The sequence below is a fragment of the Labeo rohita genome, chromosome 2 (assembly GCF_022985175.1).
Source record: "Labeo rohita strain BAU-BD-2019 chromosome 2, IGBB_LRoh.1.0, whole genome shotgun sequence".
Taxonomy (NCBI): Eukaryota; Metazoa; Chordata; class Actinopteri; order Cypriniformes; family Cyprinidae; genus Labeo; species Labeo rohita.
Window position 1 is genome coordinate 39,437,367 of NC_066870.1, and position 21,719 is coordinate 39,459,085.

General features: G+C 38.6%; 3 protein-coding genes across 23 annotated transcripts; 1 reads left to right on the forward strand and 2 right to left on the reverse strand.

The window, feature by feature from the left end:
- Positions 1-1,913: 1,913 nt before the first annotated feature.
- On the forward strand, positions 1,914-7,732 carry cirbpa (cold inducible RNA binding protein a). Of its 3 annotated transcripts, none has more exons than XM_051139354.1 (8): positions 1,914-2,069; positions 2,676-2,781; positions 2,888-2,994; positions 3,336-3,480; positions 3,572-3,719; positions 4,083-4,138; positions 4,625-7,058; positions 7,160-7,732. In XM_051139354.1, the coding sequence occupies exons 2-7, from the start codon at positions 2,682-2,684 to the stop codon at positions 4,636-4,638; spliced, it is 570 nt and encodes a 189-aa protein (XP_050995311.1). In that variant the 5' UTR covers positions 1,914-2,069; positions 2,676-2,681; the 3' UTR covers positions 4,639-7,058; positions 7,160-7,732. The 3 variants fall into 3 exon arrangements, with proteins under 3 accessions (XP_050995311.1, XP_050995320.1, XP_050995330.1); XM_051139363.1 differs by having other exon boundaries at positions 5,033-7,058; XM_051139373.1 differs by having other exon boundaries at positions 6,972-7,058.
- A 390-nt stretch (positions 7,733-8,122) lies between these two features.
- Positions 8,123-15,986, reverse strand: LOC127183386 (yjeF N-terminal domain-containing 3). Of its 19 annotated transcripts, none has more exons than XM_051139410.1 (9): positions 15,701-15,986; positions 12,959-13,272; positions 12,189-12,276; positions 11,193-11,390; positions 10,841-10,884; positions 9,921-10,608; positions 9,733-9,846; positions 8,450-8,600; positions 8,123-8,319 (listed from the first exon to the last, which is right to left on the reverse strand). In XM_051139410.1, the coding sequence occupies exons 7-9, from the start codon at positions 9,784-9,786 to the stop codon at positions 8,123-8,125; spliced, it is 402 nt and encodes a 133-aa protein (XP_050995367.1). In that variant the 5' UTR covers positions 9,787-9,846; positions 9,921-10,608; positions 10,841-10,884; positions 11,193-11,390; positions 12,189-12,276; positions 12,959-13,272; positions 15,701-15,986. The 19 variants fall into 19 exon arrangements, with proteins under 19 accessions (XP_050995367.1, XP_050995424.1, XP_050995441.1 ...); XM_051139467.1 differs by lacking the exons at positions 11,193-11,390; positions 12,959-13,272; positions 15,701-15,986 and adding exons at positions 10,973-11,038; positions 11,925-12,034; positions 12,871-12,941 and having other exon boundaries at positions 9,921-10,652; positions 10,819-10,928; positions 12,189-12,232; XM_051139484.1 differs by lacking the exons at positions 11,193-11,390; positions 12,189-12,276; positions 12,959-13,272; positions 15,701-15,986 and adding exons at positions 10,973-11,038; positions 11,925-11,990; positions 12,343-12,430; positions 12,871-12,937 and having other exon boundaries at positions 9,921-10,652; positions 10,819-10,928.
- A 1,839-nt stretch (positions 15,987-17,825) lies between these two features.
- Positions 17,826-21,719, reverse strand: ndufa13 (NADH:ubiquinone oxidoreductase subunit A13). Its single transcript, XM_051139397.1, has 5 exons — positions 21,552-21,719; positions 19,954-20,032; positions 19,350-19,421; positions 18,136-18,205; positions 17,826-18,055 (listed from the first exon to the last, which is right to left on the reverse strand). Exons 1-5 carry the CDS (start codon positions 21,643-21,645, stop codon positions 17,936-17,938), a joined length of 435 nt encoding a protein of 144 aa, XP_050995354.1. The 5' UTR covers positions 21,646-21,719; the 3' UTR covers positions 17,826-17,935.

Here is a 21,719-nt window from a genome sequence, read left to right on the forward strand (position 1 = left end):
GTAATGCGTTACCCCCAACACTGCTCAGATGTTTGGATGCACACGGTTTCTGGATTCGTGTCACTTTATAACTTGTTGTAATCTGTAATTGCAGGAATTGGATGTCATGATGTTGGGGAAATATTCATCTATTCATGACTGCTTCTGCTATAGGCCTATCTGCTGCTTCCAGAAGGTCAGAGTTTGTAAAACAAACTGTTTTATCGCTGATGGTGTAAATATTCAAGAACATTTTTGGTCTATGCTTAACAGAGACGTCATGATCTTCACTGAACTAAGTGAATTTATGAAACTTCAGTTCTTGATCTTAGAAATCAGATTAAGGATATTTGATATTTGAATTTGCAGATACTTTGTCCTATAAAAACCTTCTTGACCAGCTCAAATATTTGGTTCAGAACTCTTCGAGCCTGTTGAGATGAATAACTGAATTAGCTTCAAGTGTTTCTAAAGAGAAAAGAGTCTCACACTTCACCTCGTTAGCATACATGAATAATCAACGCTGCGGCCGTTAACACATCACTGATCGTCTCTCATGCATGTAAAAGCCTTCGTCTGAACGTCTGAAGGGGGAAGGAGCTTTACTGAGACTTTCTCACATGTAAAACATGCAGCGGTGCTCGATATGAAATCTTCATCAGTGGCCTGTAATCAAAGCTCTCCGTGTTCATCGTTCTGATACGCTGATATACAGGCGGCTGACCTTATTCAATTACATTTTAAAATACTTGTAATCAGAATACAGTTACACTTACATGATTACATATGATTCACACAAAAGCAATAATATATTCATAACCAATGGTTCTCCCTAATTCCTCTTTTTCATTTTCTACATTTTCCTTTCTACAACAGCCTACTGCTTATTTACACTTGCTGATATTCACACAAAGATCAGTCATGATTCAGGTGGCGACACAGCATTTGACCACTGATTTACAAAAATCATTTCAGGGTTGAGAAGTGTTTCACCATTACTGATTTTTATGTGAATGATCACTCTGTCATTTATTTAACCACGTATTTCTGTCTTTGAAAGGCCTTTGTCTTTCAAACAAATGAAAACGCCCAAATTCACAAACTTTTTTGCCATCTGATCCTCTTTCACCTATTATATTTACTTGAAGTACCCCTGAGATTTTAAATGAAATATTTTAATAATTAAGTATTACATTTGCATGTTCATTGGTTCTCTGCCGTTGGTTATAGTCACATGACACGCAGGTAAACAAATAATATATTTCATTTTTTAGTATGTTTTTGTTTTATTTTGATTGACTTTAAAGTGATTTATTTTTGATTACTATATTTATGATTTACTTAATTATAAGCTTTTCATTAAACTCATAAACCCCCTGCAGTTCCTTCACAAACACCAGTTTAGAAACATTGACGTAAAATAATGTTTCATGCACTTCATGTTATTAATAACAACAAATGCAATATATTTTCACACTCTGTATTTTTTTATGTCAATATGGTAAAAGATTATCCTATTTAAATCAATGTGATAAATGCGTCAGGTCAAAAATAATCTAAAAGTAGTTTGATTACATTACTTAAAATGTGTAATGTAATGGATTATGTTACTAACTACAATTTTTGTCATGTAATTTGGAATCAGTTGGAACCAAGTATCTGCCCAGCTCTTCTCTCTGTGTGTGTATATATGTATGTATATTACAGATAGATAGATAGATAGATAGATAGATAGATAGATAGAGAAGCACCACATGTAGCCTCTAAGTTTGATACATTTTTATAAATTTTTATATATTTATATTTTTATAAATGTAAAAATATATCATTTTATTAAATAAATATATTTATAAGACGTAGGCTATAGTCAAACTTTATTTTCTGTGTTTTGTATTACTACATTGTTATATTGTTATTTATAATTTAACATCTATTCTCTGTGGGCGTTTTGCATATGTTAATGAGCGTGTGTTCAGGCTCCGCCCCCGAGCGCAGGGCTTTATAAGCGGAGCGCGGCGTGTCTCTGCGTCTCTGGAGTTCTGAACGCGTTGGAGGCGCACATCGATTCATCCGCTACTGCGACATCACAGGTATTTACTCTTTCTCCGACACTCGTTTCGACGCTTTGTTCGATGTATGTTTCTTTATGTTTAAGTATATCTCGTTTAACAGACGGATTGATGTTTTAGCGCGGGTTTTGGCCTTCGTGATTCGCACGCTGCTTAAAATGGCGACGCCTGATTGAGATCTTCATCATCCTCATTTCACATCAGCCGCTTTTATCAGCTTTAATCTATTAATCGGTTCTTTTATGATCTGTGACCGTGTGTTTGTGTATTATAGTAAGCATGTGAAGGCGGCTGGTCTCAAATCATCGTGTTTTTACGCATTTTTTCGGTCGTTCGTGTGTTTGTATGGAGTCTTTTGTTTGACCTAGTTTGGATGTGCGCGCGCAGTGACCCACATCCCGAGTTTGAACAAATCTAACACTCGAGAAACATTCACACAGCATTCATATTATTAGAACACCATAATTAATCGCTAAATTCCTCTTTACTTATTTTTTTTTTTTTTTATTTTTTTTTTTTTTTTGTTTGCCTGACAAGAGGCAGAACTATGCGCTTATTTGTACAGTATATGAGTTAATTCTGAGCTGTAATGTAACTAATGTTTTATTAATCCGTGTGTGTCTGTAGATCAGAATGTCTGACGAAGGGAAGCTGTTTATCGGAGGTCTGAGTTTCGATACCACCGAACAGTCGCTAGAGGACGCCTTCTCCAAATATGGCGTCATCACCAACGGTGAGTAGCCAATCACTGACGCGCTCCCCAGCCGCGCTGCTTCCGATTGGTTGGTGCGTTCACTGTGATTTGCGAAAGGCGCTCATGATCATGTGTTTGCTTTCAGTTCACGTGGCCCGAAACAGAGAAACCAACAAATCCAGAGGCTTCGGATTCGTGACCTTTGAGAACCCAGACGATGCTAAAGATGCACTTGAAGGAATGAATGGAAAGGTTTGTCAAGGAGTCTCTTCTTTTGATTTAGGGGTTGAAATTCTGGCTGTTAAGTTGGATCATTTGATTCAGTTCAGTAAGAACTGACTCTTCCGGCTCCCAAATGACTCGTTTAGTTTCACTTGTGGCCAAATTCAGTAATGGTTTGATACAAGTACACATCTCACCAGAACTGTTCAGTGTATAACCACTTCTGTTTATTATCTTGATGATTATTATTATTATTATTATTATTATTATGATCATCATCATTATTTACCTTTTCATTTTTATTTAAATATAAATTTACAAGTCAAATCAAGTCAGTGGTTAATTTGCACATGGTGTTTTTCCCCTTGTAGTCTGTTGATGGCCGGACGATCCGTGTGGATGAGGCCGGTAAGGGCGGCGGTGGCCGATCTGGTGGCGGATCCTACAGAGGTGGTGGAGGACGTGGAGGCGGAGGTGGTTTCTTCAGAGGAGGCCGAGGAAGAGGAGGCCCAAGAGGTACTGATCCATCAGTCTATATCATGTTCAGATGTTTTGTTTTTTTTTTTTTGTAGTGTTGTTCTCAAACTCATGGTGTTGCTCTTTGAAGGCGGTGGCGGATATGGCGGCGGTGACCGTGGTTATGGAGGCGGAGACCGTAGTTACGGCGGTGACCGAAGCTACAGCAGCGGTGGATATAAGAGCGGAGGAGGTGGCGGTTACTCCTCTGGAGGAGGCAGTGGCTACAACAGAGACAGGTGTGTGTGTGCAACTGCAGATACTCCCATGTTAGACCAGATTAGGCCACGTGGTCTGCGGCACAATTCAGTTTCTACTTTCTGAAACTGAAAGTCGTCTTTTGTGCAGTTTAATAGTACTTGTTCCTTTTTATAATGAAAATCCAAGTAGTGTCTGCAAATCAATTGAAATTAATAAAATGCATTAAATATTGCTTAAATTGGCCAGAAAGCAATGCATAGTGTTGTGGTTGTGTGTGGTTTTTTTTTTTTTTTTTTTTTTTTTTTTTTTTTTTTTTTTTTTTTTGTTTCCCCTCCCATATTCAGTATTTCAGACACGTGTGGCTGTGAAAGTGAGTTTAACGTGCTGTTTTGTTTTTTCAGGGGTTCTAGTTACGGTGATCGCAGCAGCTCTTACAGAGACGGCTATGATAGCTATGGTACGTATGAGTTTCCTCTGCTCTGAAATCCCCATATAAGCATGTCGGCTGTGCTCGTGTCGCCGCAGACGAGTCAAACAGGCTTTTCTTGAGTTTCTAGAACTGCGGGGCGAATTAGTCATGAGTCTTTTTTTTTTTTTTTTTTTTTTATAAATGTGCAAATGATAAACCACAAATGCTTCAAAGTGAACCCGTTTTAATTTGGACTTAAAGCTTCAGTCCCAGCCATTTTGATACTTGAACGAATCCCAATCAGGCCGATAGAGTCGTGATTTGCTGAGGTGAAAGACCAAGCGCAGGACGCCGGGCCGCGCAAACCCCGACCGTCCCGCGTCCGCCCGGTTGCGCTCTCTCACCCTCCAAATCGTCCGCCCGATCGATCTCACGTTTGCTGGGTTGGTTGGTTAGTGGGTTAGTGGAGGGATTGTCTTGTCTTAAACCTGTTGAGATTCTTGAGTGTCTTCATGTGTGATACTTCCTCCTCAGCTGTACACGAGTAAAACCCAAGACCCGACGCGTCAGCGGCCGAGCGTTTCTAAAGACTCATGGATCTGTTCTTGGATTTTGTTGTAGCTGTTCTCCCTGTTTCTGTTCTGTTCTTGTACTCTGAGGGAAAGGCCGCTTTGTTCGCCGGCCGAGAAACGAATATGTTGATGTTACACGGGAAGAGTGCCCGCTCTTCTGCCTCATTTGAAACCTTTAAGTCATCAGCCCGAGCCTCGCTGTCATGTTGGCGCTCACCCGCGCTTCTACGGGGAGCGTGGAGAGCGCTGGCTCTCCTCTGTTTATGTTAGCGATGCGCAGCCGCTGTCATTTAACGAGCACGGCTCCTTCTGTTAGCTGTAAGCCAATGATTTGTCCATGTCCAGTATCCAAAAAGTCAATTCCTTTCAGACTGGTGAGCTGCGCAGTGGACGGCCGGCACTGGCGCTGCGGTTCTTGAGCCTTGCTGAGGTATCCGTCTGTCTGTCTCTGCTCCTCGCATCCTGCATTTTAACGATGGACTCTTGACTAATATATAAATCTCTATATCTATCGATCATTTACTTGAAAGAGAACCAGAAATTGTTAACAGTACACTCCAGAACTGAGAAAGAAATCCTTGTGCTCTTGTTTCCTTTGTATCAAAATTTGACTCACTATTTTGTTTTTATTCTTTTATTTTTATTATTTTTTTGCTCTTCAATTGTGGCTTCATGGAGCCTATTAAATGAAACCATTTGTTCAAATGCTTTGAATTCTGTTGTGCCTTTAAAAAAAAAAAAAAAATCTACAAGATGGGTAAAAAAAAAAATGTGAGGAATCTCACCATTATATGCACATTTCACTATATGACATTTATTATCAGGAAAATTGCATTAAATTAGAGCTTTTTTTTTTTTTAAATGTATATAAATTTAGCACATGCACTCACTCTGATTACTGTATCTTGATTTTTGCTTTATAGCTGCAGTTAAATAGTTCAGAATAAACTAAGTGTAACTAAAGTTTATAAACTTAATTGATTTGAGAAGCTCTTTTTGAATGTTCTTGACGGGATAGTTCACTTACCAAAAAAAAAAAAAACAAAAAAACTTATTTTCATTTTCAGTTAATTGTTCCCAATCATGCAATTCCAAACCTGACTGAAGAATGTTTGAATTGATTTCCATTATATGGACAAAAATACAGTGGCGCTCAATAGGAACCAAAACTGTTTGGTTTGCTTTCTAGTTTTCCATTTGGCTTTGTTTAAATGTGACCTGCATGTGTTCTCGACTGATTTTATGAGATCAGTCTCTGAAAAATTAAGAGATTGCCTTTAGCATTATCTGATGTTTCCAATGAGAGTAAATAGAGGTTTAATGTTTAAAGATTTTTAATGTCACATTACCTTCATGCTTTATATAGTTGTAAAAGTGCCAGTACTTCAGTTAACACACAAGCATGAAGAACAGCAGAACTTCTGCATTGAGCTCCTGAAGGAACCAAGAGTTTGTTTGCCTTAAAGACTAATTGGGTTTGTTACTAAAGTTTTACACCATGCAATTCGCAGCAAACTAAATGGAGGCTAAATATTAGTGTTTCCTGTTGCACGACTGCCTGTTTTCTCAATGTTAACGTCATGTGAAGGACTGAATTTGGACCCCAAATTTAATGGTCAATGGTAAAAGGGAATAACTATAACCAGTCCAGCACCTGACCTGCTAGTTAGTTGAATAGAGTTAATTTTGAGTGTGTTTCACCCAAACAATGCTTGATTGAACCCAAGCGCTCCGGATGGGTTTCCTCAAACACGTCCTTGGAGCTTGAAGCGTTGCATCTACCGAAGTGAATCCTGACTCTGGCTGCTCTGTTCGTTAGCCTGTGTGCGTGAGGTAACCAAACTTTGCTCTCCTGTTCACTTCTTAAACTCAGTTTAAGTATTTGTTGCTCTGACACTGAGATGCTCCACAGCACAGATCTTAAAGTTCTCTCAGATGCGTCTGCATGGTGTCGTAGCTCCTCAGATCTCCAGCTGACGGATGTCAGACACTGAGAGTTAAAGTCCCACTCCAATCTGCTCATGCATTGCCAAACAAAACCTTAAATTAATGTTCTCTGATTGACTCTCAACGTCCCACCAACACATTGACTTTCAATGTAGTTCAATTTGAGAAACGCCAAATTACAGCGGTCGACATTTGAAGTGAATCGAAACATTTCAGAGTTTTACTTTGAACTTTTTTGATCCGCTTCAAATGTGGACTGCTCCAGTTCTGAGTTTAGTGTGTTTGACCAAAGCAACTGTAACTGTGATTATCTGCGATTCCTGCTTTCGGGTGTTTAATGTTCTTTCTTTGGTTTTGTTCAGGATGAGCTTCCACCGGAAACCGTCTGATGTTTGAAGAAGGTCGAGGTCTGATGAACCATGTTTGTCCCTCTGACAGTGAAGCGTGAGGTTGGTGTTTCATTGACGGAAGGTCTAGTGATCTCGTGTGTAGATTTTACAAAGGTTTCGTTGCGTTTCGCTCTCTGATTTGGTTTTCTTTCTGGTTTCAGCTGTAGGTGATGGACGATGGACTGAAGATGAGAGCTGAAGTGTAATTAATGGAACGGCAGATGGTCATTTTATGACCTGCAGCATCCAAAGAGCATTTCTTCTGTGGTTTATCCACATCCGTAACACTGGAGTTGTATTAAAACTCTGTGCCGCATTTGATTTTGCTGGTCAAAAATGACTGGCCTTCTAGAACCTGACTGTAAAAGTCTACCAAATATTGGATTTGGCTGGTTTAACAGCAACCTTCCTTTAACATTACCTAATGCATTAACAATGAGCCAACAGTATTTATGAATCATTGTTAGTGTTAGTTAATAAAAACACACCAATTGATTGTTAGCTCAGGTTTATTAAATAAAATTTGCAGATGCAAGTTTTGATTTTAAAAATGCATTAGTACCTGTTGAATAACAGGAAGTGTTCATGTAAATTGTTCATTAGTTCAGGTAAACTTGGCTGTGCTAAGGAAGTTTATTGTAAAGTGTTTACTGTGTCTCACTTGTCTGAACGTATTCTCAGTTTGTGAGTAAAACTTTGTGTGGATAATTTTGACAATAAAACGAGCAATCACACTGGTGTGCTTTAATGTTTAACCAGGAAGTTTGTTTAAAAATGCTTTTATTTTGTACAAAATTGTGGTGAAATGGAGTCACACACGAGTCAAAATGACTGACCGTCACAGATGTTGGCCTATAAATCTCTTATGCGATATTAACACCAAATATTGGATTTAGCCTTTTTCTAAACTTTTTTTTTTTTTTTTCCCCCAAGTAGTTTTTGTAATTATTTTTGAAACTGATCAAATAATTTAGTTTGGAAAAAAGGTTTTATTGGTAAATCTTTAACACTGGAAGAGCATTGATTAAACCTAATAAAATCACTCGTTCAGATCACTCTCGTCTTCAGTTGAATTGTGTTTTTGGCTCTTAAGCTCAGACGTCTACAGACATCGATGGACTGGATCAGAGCTGGACCACGCAGTCTGTCCCAGAGAACTTGGGCAGGTTCAGCTCGTACTTCCTCTGAATGTCGTAGGGCAGGAAGCGTCCGGCCAGGAAGTGCGATCCGGGGAAGCTCAGGGCGCATCGCTTCGGCGTCATCAGGGAAACCAGAAGAGCGGGACTGATCCCGTCTGAGCTGGACTCGTCTGCGTCCCAGCCTGTAGTGACATTACATTACCATGAGAACTGGAGATCTACTGGTCTGGTGTTCATTGTTCAATACGGCTTCTGTAGGAATGAAAACTTAAATCACGATTAAAATGAAGTGGTTTTGATGGGGTCTCGTACCTGACGGGATGTCCAAGCTGACGATTGGCGCTTTGAGTCCTCGTAGTGTCTGCAGGACTCCGGTGAACGGCTCTCCAACTGACTCCAGGTCAGTTTCTGGACCCAGAACTGCATCCACAACCAGGTTATACGCGTCATTGATCAGCTGCACCTTCACAATGAAAACCAGCAAACATCGACTTAATACACATTCATCTGACGTCAGTACTGTTGTCATTATCTGTTTTGATTGCGTAATTGCACTTTCTAAGATTCAATTGTTTTTTTTCACTAAGGTGCTGTTTGTTCCTGTTTGAAAAGTTTTAGATTTTGGTTTTTAGAATTTTTACCTCACTGAAATGGTATGAAAACCCTAAGGTTTTGGCACTTGCAATGTGAACAAAAAATCATGGACATGATTTGAAAAGTTTAAATGGTCCAAAAGAAAAGTTAAAGATCAAAAATGAGCATTGCTTGAATAGATTTATGACTTCGATCTTCTCACTGTTTTAGAGTAAAACAGAAAGTTCAGTGTTTGAGTTTAGAGAATGTGTGCGATTGCTGTTACAGTGATTACAACTATTTATTTAAGGTCACATTTCATTAGCTAACATACTAAAAGTGAGCAATATATTTTTAAAAGCATTTTTGTCAATGTCAATTAAAAACATTAGTAAAATATTAGTAGCCTCAATCTAAATGGAAAACTAAATATACTTGACTAGTAAAAAAAAAAAAAAAAAATGATAAAATCTAATATGCAGGAACTGAAGTCTACAGAAGACCTGAAAACACAAATAAATTCAAGGTGGTAAAAGTGTTTCCTTCCTGAGCTGAAGGCCAAAGATTATTTTTCTGATTTTTCTTTTCTCTCCAAAAACCACTTTTCTTTCCTAAACTTTTTTCTCCCTCTCTGAATGAAATATGAATATGATTTCTCTCTTTAAAAACTAACCTCTCGCTTAATTTTTTTTTTCCCTCTTAACAAAAACAGTTTTTGTTCACTTCAAAAAGTTTTTGTTTTTGTCTTAACAAAAGTTTTTTTAGGGAAAAAATTTGAAGAAAAATGTTTGTTGCAAGAAAAAAGTTTTTGTTATGAGAAAAAGTTTATTCTATTCGAGAAAAAAAATTGTGAAGAGATTTTTTTTATGTTGTTGAGATAAAAAAAGTTATAAAGCTTTTTTGAAAATGTTGAAGGCTTCTGTAGTTTTCTGCTGAACTCAAATGCTTTCAGAGAAGCTCATTGTCTTCAGCAGCTCTAGTCTTGGGTTTGATGAATTTGATCTCAGCGTCTGCTGTCTGACCTCAGTGGGCAGGTAGGACAGGAACGGCAGGTCCATCCGCTCACACTGAAGCATCAGGTCCTGATGAAGAGCGTCTGAGGAGCGTTTGGGGGTGAAAACGGTTGGAATGTATTCCTGTCACACAGACACACGTCCGTCAGTCACAGTGATCACAGATACTGAGTGAAGCGTGTGGTGCGTTCACTCACAAACAGACGCAGATGTCGAGCACACGCCAGACCCACACAGCCGTTCTGATCCGGACCGCAGACGACCAGAACTGTCGGCTGTCGCTTCTCCAGAGACGACAACGGGAAAACCTGCAAGAACACGCCGTCACTGACACACACTCAACCATAGAAACCGCTTACACCATGGGATTAAAACAGACAAAAGAGATCTGCAACTTCATATCTCACAATTCATAGTTTATATCTCACAATTCTGACTAACATATCTCGCAATTCTGACTTACATATCTCGCAATTCAGACTTACATACCTCGTAATTCAGACTTACATACCTCGCAATTCAGACTTACATACCTCGTAATTCAGACTTACATACCTCGCAATTCAGACTTACATATCTCGCAATTCAGACTTACATATCTCGCAATTCAGACTTACATACCTCGTAATTCAGACTTACATACCTCGCAATTCAGACTTACATATCTCGCAATTCTGACTTACATACCTCGCAATTCAGACTTACATATCTCGCAATTCTGACTTACATACCTCGCAATTCAGACTTACATACCTCGTAATTCAGACTTACATACCTCGTAATTCAGACTTACATACCTCGCAATTCAGACTTACATATCTCGCAATTCAGACTTACATACCTCGTAATTCAGACTTACATACCTCGCAATTCAGACTTACATATCTCGCAATTCAGACTTACATATCTCGCAATTCAGACTTACATATCTCGCAATTCAGACTTACATATCTCGCAATTCAGACTTACATATCTCGCAATTCAGACTTACATATCTCAATTCAGACTTACATATTCAGACTTACATACCTCGCAATTCAGACTTACATATCTCGCAATTCAGACTTACATATCTCGCAATTCAGACTTACATACCTCGCAATTCAGACTTACATACCTCGCAATTCAGACTTACATACCTCGCAATTCAGACTTACATATCTCGCAATTCAGACTTACATACCTCGCAATTCAGACTTACATACCTCGCAATTCAGACTTACATACCTCGTAATTCAGACTTACATACCTCGCAATTCAGACTTACATATCTCGCAATTCAGACTTACATACCTCGCAATTCAGACTTACATATCTCGCAATTCAGACTTACATACCTCGCAATTCAGACTTACATACCTCGTAATTCAGACTTACATACCTCGCAATTCAGACTTACATACCTCGCAATTCAGACTTACATACCTCGCAATTCAGACTTACATACCTCGCAATTCAGACTTACATACCTCGCAATTCAGACTTACATACCTCGCAATTCAGACTTACATATCTCGCAATTCAGACTTACATATCTCGCAATTCAGACTTACATATCTCGCAATTCAGACTTACATATCTCGCAATTCAGACTTACATACCTCGCAATTCAGACTTACATATCTCGCAATTCAGACTTACATATCTCGCAATTCAGACTTACATACCTCGCAATTCAGACTTACATACCTCGCAATTCAGACTTACATACCTCGCAATTCAGACTTACATACCTTACAATTCAGACTTACATACCTCGCAATTCAGACTTACATACCTCGCAATTCAGACTTACATACCTCGCAATTCAGACTTACATACCTCAGACTTACAATTCAGACTTACATACCTCGCAATTCAGACTTACATACCTCGCAATTCAGACTTACATACCTCGCAATTCAGACTTACATACCTCGCAATTCAGACTTACATACCTCGCAATTCAGACTTACATACCTCGCAATTCAGACTTACATACCTCGCAATTCAGACTTACATACCTCGCAATTCAGACTTACATACCTCGCAATTCAGACTTACATACCTCGCAATTCAGACTTACATACCTCGTAATTCAGACTTACATATCTCGCAATTCAGACTTACATACCTCGTAATTCAGACTTACATACCTCGTAATTCAGACTTACATACCTCGCAATTCAGACTTACATACCTCGCAATTCAGACTTACATACCTCGCAATTCAGACTTACATACCTCGCAATTCAGACTTACATACCTCGCAATTCTGACTTACATACCTCGTAATTCTGACTTACATACCTCGTAATTCAGACTTACATACCTCGTAATTCAGACTTACATACCTCGCAATTCAGACTTACATACCTCGCAATTCTGACTTACATACCTCGCAATTCTGACTTACATATCTCGCAATTCAGACTTACATATCTCGCAATTCAGACTTACATATCTCGCAATTCAGACTTACATACCTCGCAATTCAGACTTACATACCTCGCAATTCAGACTTACATATCTCGCAATTCAGACTTACATACCTCGCAATTCTGACTTACATACCTCGCAATTCTGACTTACATATCTCGCAATTCAGACTTACATACCTCGTAATTCAGACTTACATACCTCGTAATTCAGACTTACATACCTCGTAATTCAGACTTACATACCTCGCAATTCAGACTTACATACCTCGCAATTCAGACTTACATACCTCGCAATTCAGACTTACATATCTCGCAATTCAGACTTACATATCTCGCAATTCAGACTTACATACCTCGTAATTCAGACTTACATACCTCGTAATTCAGACTTACATACCTCGCAATTCAGACTTACATATCTCGCAATTCAGACTTACATACCTCGCAATTCAGACTTACATACCTCGCAATTCTGACTTACATACCTCGTAATTCTGACTTACATACCTCGTAATTCTGACTTACATACCTCGTAATTCAGACTTACATACCTCGCAATTCAGACTTACATATCTCGCAATTCTGACTTACATACCTCGCAATTCAGACTTACATATCTCGCAATTCAGACTTACATATCTCGCAATTCAGACTTACATATCTCGCAATTCAGACTTACATATCTCGCAATTCAGACTTACATATCTCGCAATTCAGACTTACATACCTCGCAATTCAGACTTACATACCTCGCAATTCAGACTTACATATCTCGCAATTCAGACTTACATACCTCGTAGTTCTGACTTACATACCTCGCAATTCTGACTTAATATGACGCAACTCTGAATTATATATCTCACAATTTTTAATTATAGATCTCATAAATCTGACTTCTATATCTTGCAATTCTGAATTATAAAGTTTTCAGTATTTCAAAACAACAGTAAATGAATAATCAGTGGAATAATTAAAGAAAGAGCGTCTTTAAGTGCAACTGTGATTCTCGTCCCTGCAGACCTTTGCGATGGCGGTCGCACACGCGTGTCCCAGCATCTCCGTCAGCTGTTGCCGTCCGAAGCGATAATCCCTTAGCAACTCCGTCTCCATGGCGACCGCCTCCTCTTTACTGCAAAACATAATAAATAAATGAGTTGAGACGAACTCTAAAAATATGATCAGAACCAAGACTAGTTAACATGACACAGAATGAATGACTGTAGAAACACTGAATGTGGGACGTGACAATCAGCACATGGAGATTCAATGACTTTAATATAAACAAGCATTTTTGTCTTGTTTTCCAGTAAAATATGTAAACACTTGAGATATGGGGTCATGGTTTGTATCAGTCTACACTTTAAACAAGAACAAATATCTGCCAGTGGGGTGAGAAAAATAAAACTTGTTTTCCCTTTGAATTAAGTTGATTTTTCTGACCCCATTGGCAGATATTTGTTCTTGTTTTGGGCATAAACTCACTTCATTTTAATCTTTTCTTTTTTTCTCAGAAAACAAGACTGAATATCTTATTTTGCATCTCAAGTAAACCTATCTTGATTTAAGAATCTTGAAATATTTGTATGGGAAAACAAGACCATCATCCTGTGTCAGATCATGGTTTTTGGCGTGTTCTCCAGGACTCCTGTGGAAAGAAAGACGCTTCACGGATCCTCTGACCTTCTGTGATCGTAATCGATAGTGATTCCCGTGACGCTCGACTCCACAGTTCCTGAACTCATGTAGGGAATGGATCGAACAACAGATCATTCCACACGGGAGATTATACATCTTCAAGAAACCTGAATCGAATCAGCACATTCACTTAAACATCCTGAAATTCAGTCCTGGATTCTGATCCAGAGCTGGAACTTCCTCCACATCTGTTTACAGCATCAAATAAAAACATTTTCACCAGAAATCATGTAACACACCTGATGGAATCGACTACATTTCTCTATGACATTTATGTGAGGAACAGACCCACATGAAATCATATTGACCTGAAAATTAATAATTTAACATCCAGTCTGTTCTTCACACAGAGCATCATGTGAACTCTAAAGTAAAGAAAAATATTTTGTCTTTAATATTTTTGTCTTGTTTCTCATTTGAAATTTCTAAAATTAAGATCCATATACGTGAGGAAAATTACTTAAGATATTGAGTCTTGCTTAATAAAAAAAAAACTATCAAATTCAAAAAAGGTATTTTTTTTTATCCAAAAATACATATTACAAAAAAAATAATATTTTGAAAATAATTGAATTGAATTTGTTTCAACATTCCTATACCTAAATATTTTGAACTTGTATTTCAGGGTCAAGAAAATACATTTCCAATCTTACAGCAACTTACAGACGTGTGTGGAATAGCCTGTATGTACTGTACTATATGTTGTATATGTTCACACGTGTTATAGACAAGAACGCATGTATGATGAATGAGCAGGACGACAGATCAACCATCAGCTCCCTGCTCTGACGAACATCTGCTGCCGCACAGGAGACACAGCGAGAACCATCTGAGACGATTTAGAGACGCTCTAGATCTGGCTGGACGTGTTTATTTGCAGAAGGTCTGAATAAAGAAAACTACTATTCTAACGAAACGGAAGCACCCACAGTCACACCCGTCTAAAGGACAAAACACGTCCACCTCTCCTTCATCTTAAATGAGTAGTTCAGCCAAACATGAACATGAAATGTGCTCACAGTCCACCAGCAGAAACTTAAAGCAATGGTTTGAAGTTAAAAATGCCTTAATGATGGATTTGTTTCAGCTTTTGTCTTCTTAAGATGTGAACTGATGGACTGGAGTGGTGTGGATTATAATGGATTATATGTTTTTATCAGCCGTTTGGACTCTCGTTCTGACGGCACCCGTGATGAAATGACACATTTCTACAAATCTGATGAAAAAAACAAACTCACCCTGATCTCGGGTGGCTTTGAGGGTGGGCACATTTTCAGAACTATTTGTTTAAATCTCTTCATCTATAGACACACATCACACTTCCAATAAAGTTTTATCACCGTCTTTGGTTCTTCACATTAATAACCCCAGCAGCACACGGATAATAAAGACAGTTCATTAAGTTTTAGTCTCATATGTCTTCAGTTTTCTCAGAGTAAACATCAGATAATTCTGGGTTACGTGCAGAAATAGACATAGAAAACATGTTTAATGAGATTCTAGAGAACTGAAAAGGAGTTAAAAAAGACTGGCAGGAATAAACTTAAGCTGTTAAAACAGCCACAGAACTCATCATCTGTGTAGTTGAGTTTAACCAGCTTATAAAACAAGAAAATAAACCAGTTCTAGATCAAAACACCTGAAGAATAAAGAGAGCTGAACTCTACAGAACACACAAGTTCAGCTGTGAGAAAAGAAACGAGAAGAATGATGTAGAGTGTAGCAGAAGAACCGAGTATAGAAACAGAATCAAGAGAAATATTGTAACAGTGTTACTGTGACATTTTCAGTCTACATTAGTGTCAGTTTCAAACATAATGAAGTTCTTCTGCTGTACAGGTGTGTGTGTGTGTGTGTGTTACCTGAGATATCTGAGCGCCTGCACACACTCCTGACTCCTGCTGTTCATCTTGACTGATCTGAAAACAGATGAAGAGAGTTTCAGTGTTTAATTCCTTCCCGACTGACTTTCCGTCTCGATCTGATCTCGATGTGAAGATGAAGCTCGTGATGTGAGAGTCTGTCCGGCTGAGAGCCAATCACAGCGCCGCGGGAGCGGGAGGAGGCCGCTGATTGGCTGACGCGCTCGCTCACACCGAACCGACAGAATGTCACATCTTCATCACATCTTCATCACATTCCGCAGCATCGCAGTGTTTGCGCTGTAATGATGTCACGGTGAATCATGATCACAGTTCGTGCATTGATGTGGCCTTCATGCAAACGAGCAGGTATTATTATTAAAAACGAAACAAGGAACAGTTCCTCATCTGTGGAAATGCAAATCCTCAACAATGTTCTTGTTGTGAAGCAGAGGAGCGAGACATTAGAGTGTTTATTCATTTTTTGGAATTCGTTTTCACTTTTATATTTTCTGTTTTCGTTTAAAAGTTGTAGACATTTTTATTCGTGTTTAATCGTTAATTTATACAAGCATGTTTATATGAAATTGAATTGTTGAAGTTATTTTAGTTAATGTTGCCTATAGCTTCAATTTCTTTTTCATTGAATTTAACTAAACCAAGTCAACTTTAATGTTTATTTCAATTAGTTTATTTTATTTCGTTAATTTTAATTAACTAGCTGTAAGTTATGGTCTGAACTACTAAAACAGTAGATGACAGCACTGTGTGTGTTTGTGGTTAGTTAGTTAAAGCTAGTCAAAGTGATTCTGTTCACCTGTGTGAACTGGAGCGGAACTGACGTCATACATCAACAGCTGATTCACACACAAACATCATGAAGAAAAGAGAGAAGATCCTGCAGTGTTATAGTTAGAATAACAGTTATAATTGAGTTTTTAATAATAATAATAATAACAACAGTGACTTAAGAGCTCAGAGTCATTTTGAGTCACAGCAGATTCAATCAGCAGTAAATGAACCTGATGACAGCAGATACTCACATCTGACGGCTGCTTTCCTCCTGTGATTTAGGGACAAATCCATCACTTCTGTGTGGAATAAAGACTTTTATCGTGGTTAATAAATGTTCATAAACATGCATCAAGTTGAGTGCATCAAAAAGTGAAGCATATTGCATTAAGTGCATTAAAAAGTTGAGTTCACAACTCACAAGAGCTTCACATATTTCCTGTGGGAGGCAAACGTCCTGAAAAATGTCCATCCTCTTGGTTCTTCATATTGTGTTTCTTCTTATTGAAACAGATCAATATATTCACCAGGACAGAATAAAATAAAATGCTTTCAATTGTGACCCTAGACCACAAAAACAGTCAGAAGGGTCAATTTTTTTAAAAAAAAATTGAGATTTATACATCATGAATAAATACACTTTTTTATTGACGTGTGGTTTGTTAGGATAGGCCAATATTTGTCTGAGATACAACTATTTGAAAATCTGGAATCTGAGGGTGCAAAAAAACAAAAACATTAAGAAGATCCCCTTTAAAGTTGTCCAAATGAAGTTCTTAGCAATGCATATTACTAATCAAAAATTAAGTTTTGATATATTTACAGTAGGAAATTTACTATATGTCTTCATGGAACATGATCTTTACTTAATATCCTGATGATTTTTGGCATAAAAGAAAAATTGATCATTTTGCCCCATACAATGTATTTTTGGCTATTGCTACAAATATACCCGTGACACTGGTTTGTGGTAAGAGTAACCCTGCTGTAAATCCTCTGTCATGGTACAAAAATGGTAATTTCAAATATTGTTAATTCTCATAATAATGATCCACATAATGATGTCTGCTACTCACACACTTCATGTTTGAATGCCTGAATTATAGCAGTAAATAAATCAATAAATAATAAAAAACACACATTAAACATCTGCCCTCATAATTTAACAGTTGATTTACAGCTGCAAACAGACAAATCAAAGATGTCTAAAGTTAAATTTCAAAGCTTCAAGAGTTTCTCCCGATCGTGTAAACACACCGGAAGAGATTTTCACAGTGATTGAGAATAAAAGCATCAACGCAAACGCAGAGAAACCAGGAAAGACACGAGACCGTTTGAGAGGAAAAGAAAATATATTTATTATAGAAACATTTACAATGTGAACAGAGCAACACGTCTCTAACGCTGGAAACGCCGCAGGAGGGGATGCTGGGATAGCCGGAGTCACACGTACCACAGGAAGCCGAACTTCTTACGCAGCATCTCCTCTCGCGGCCGCAGGTTGTACAGCTCCTCCGTGAGGGGAGACACCCATCGGTCCGTGTGGAACACATTCTCACCCACCTGAAACACATCAGACGGACGATAAACACTCCAGAAGATCAGCTCAAACACACAGAACTCAACGAAACGCGTGTCAGAACCTTCCAGCCGGGAACGTCTTTCATGATCACCGCTTCCTCCTCCAGATTCTCACGGAGCATCCGTAACGTCCTGGAGGAGAAACAAACCCGAGCCCACATCAATCAGACAGAAACAGAAACATCATTTAACGGAGAAGCACAATGACAGAAGATAAGAAGTCTTGAAAAACGTTTGTGATTTGGGGGAGAAACTGCTTTTTCATGCACGTGTCAAGTTTGAGATTTTGGGCTTTTTTGTTTTTCATAAAGTGTTTTTTTTAGACTAATGGAAAGAAAACATCCAAAACACTGTTAAGTGTTTCTTTTATAGCGCTTTATCTATTTGTGTCAATAGATTTCAATTACAGTTGTATTTGTAAAGTCTGTTTTCTCAAAGAGATGAGTTTTTTCTCCTACACTGAGCCATAAATCAACACTTCAGCAGCACTTACACACACCACACCAAACATTGTTATTCCTGTTCATATCCTGAAGGTTTTTATAGAGGGATTTGTTCATATATAATTTGCTTGATTATTTACATTTTATTCCCCAAAACATTGTGAAAATATAGTTGTCTAGTTTCTTCTGAATTATGAAGCGACAAAAATGATACACACAAAATAAAAACGTTTAAATCTAATATGTCAAAAATAAATAAATTGGCAATTTTGAAGAATTTTGAAAGTGACTTCATCCAGTGTTTAGATTTTTGTACTAGAAATTTGTGAAAAGAGTCCATTTTTCATTGAATATGGCATCATTTGCATATTTAAACAACATTTTGGAAAACCTGAAATACGAAAAATGTTTGCAATTATTAATTTAATCCATCAACTGGGTAAGGCGATAACTATTAGTTAATTTTTTTTACCCTATTCACCTGCAGTGTCTCACCTTAAAACAACAACAAATATCTAAAAAAAAAAAAAAAAAAATCAAGTTTTCATTCACCAATGACAGATATTTGTTCTTGTTTTAATCATAAACTCATTTCATTTTGATTACCTTCTCAGAAACAAAGACTTCATATCTTTATTTTATGTCTCCAGTAAATGTATCTTGATTTGAGGTTGTTTAGATGCTTCTAATGAAAAAGGTGATCGACATTTGCTGGCATGAATTTATGAATGAATACTTTCTGCTGATTTGAGACTTGTAGTGCTGAATGAGTGGATGAAGATGTTGTAAGATGTTGAGAGCTGCTGTAATCGATGTCTCTCTGAGTTTCTCACCGTCGGTCCTGTTCGGCCTGCAGCAGCGGCAGTAAAGCGATCCGCGCCTCCAGCTCCTCGATGTGCAGCCGTCTGTCGGAGGAAGAGCAGAACCGTCACCACTCTCCGTGGATGTTCACACTTGTCACGTTTGGTTCGATTAAAACAAACTCTGGTGCGATTGCTCTGATAGTGTGATTCACTTGAGTCCGTGTGAACGCTGCCATAAAAACCCTAGTGCTCACCGGACAAACAGACGTATTGAATGACATCAAAGCCACTTCGTTCATATTTCATTCGAACCACATCAGAGTTCGTTTGGAAGTGGACCGAGACCCATCTTTTTAGTGTTCTCAGTCCGTTTCCAAACAAACTCCAGAGCGGTTCGAATGAAATATGAACGAGGTAAAGTGGCTTTTATGTCACTGAACCCGACCAGTCCGGTCGTGAACGTGTCACTATGTCTTTCGGTTCAGTATGTTTAGGTTCGCTGTCAAAAATGTCAGTGTGAACGCTAAGCAGAGCAGGACCAAATGTATCATTTTCACTTTTGGTCCGGACTAAATGTAGCAAACGAACCAAACTACAAGTGTGAACACACCCTCAGACTGTGTCGATCGCTCACCTGCGCTCGCGGTTCCAGCGGAAAAGCCTCCAGTATCCGAACACCATGAGCCCCACACCGATACCGAACATACTGTAACCTGATGACCACATCACAACAACAATAAACACACCGACAGCAGTACATGAACCCGTTTCTGACACACAATCAAATAATGTGACAAATCAGACTTTGTTTCTCACAATTCTCAATTTACATTGCCCAATTCTGAGTTTACATCTCAAAATACTGACTTTACATCATGCAATTCTGTTTTTTTAAAATGCAGCTTATAAGGGCAGTCATGGCCTAATGGTTAGAGAGTCGGGCTTGTAACCCGAAGGCTGCTGGTTTGATTCCCGCACCAGCATGAATTGAAGGTGGGGATTGTGAATAAAGCGCTCTCTCCACCTTTAATACCATGATTGAAGTGCCCTTGAGCAAGGCACTGAACCCCACATTGCTCCCCGGGCGCTGAAGCAATGGCTGCCCACTGCTCCGGGTGGGTGTGTGTTCACTTCTCACTGCTGTGTGTGTGCACTCGTGATGGGTTAAATGCAGAGGTCCAATTTCGACTATGGGTCACCATAGTTGACAGTACGTTGTCACTTTCACTTTCATATCTCACAATTCTGAATTTTTTTTTACCAGATCTGCGATAAAAGGTCTTAATTGTAACTTTCCTTTTATCTCATGTGTTCATGTACAGTGAATCATATGCAGGAGTTCATATCTGTGACCCTGGAGCACAAAACCAGTGTTAGGTGTCACGGGTATATGTGCAGAAATAGACAACAATACACTGTATGGGTCAAAATTATTGATTTTTTTCTTTTATGCCAAAAATCATTAGGATATTAAGTAAAGTTCCAGGAATATATTTTGTAAATTTCCTACCGTAAATATATCAAAACTTAATTTTTGATTAGTAATATGCATTACTAAGAACTTCATCTGAACAGCTTTAAAGGTGATTTTCTCAATATTTGGATTTTTTTGCACCCTCAGATTCCAGATTTTCCAATAGTTGTATTTCGGACAAATATTGTTCATCCAAACAAACATACAGCAATGGAAAACTTGTTTATTTAGCTTTCATTTGATGTATAAATGTCAAAAATGTCAAAATTGGCCCTTATGACTGGTTTTATGGTCCAGGGTCACATTGATCAGAAACACAACAGTCTGAATCTCTTTAATGAGAACAGCACAGACTGACTGAAGCAACTACACCAGATCTGTTCAGACTCCAGGAATGAAAATCAACTATAAACCCCCTAATATTCCCAGATCTCCCACGAAGGCCATCTACAACCGGCTACAGTGACAGTAAGAGCCGTACTTCGATCAGACATTTGATGCTCAATATGACGCTGATCAGAGTTTGTGATCAGTGACATTGATCAGATCAATAACAGATGAACTGTTAATGAGGTCAAACTGACTGTTAAACCCGTCAGATGGAGCTGAATTGAGATGATTTATCGCAGAATGTGAAATGACGATCAGAGGAGCTGTGTGTGTGTGTGTGTGTGTGTGTGTGTGTGTGTGTGTGTGTGTGTGTGTTTGTGTGAATCCCGCTGTGATCAGCTCTAAACGCTCCTCGCGGACGCACGTACCGGACAGTCCTCGTCTCGGCAGGTTTCTCCGGTAATCTATGGGCCCGTATCCTCCGGGTGGAGGCATGTCCTGCTTCACCTTGGACGCCGCCATCGTTCCGTCCAGCGCCGCTCCGCTCGCGTCTTCTTCGGCTGCGGTGAGGGCGAATCAGCGCTGCTCTCCGGCGC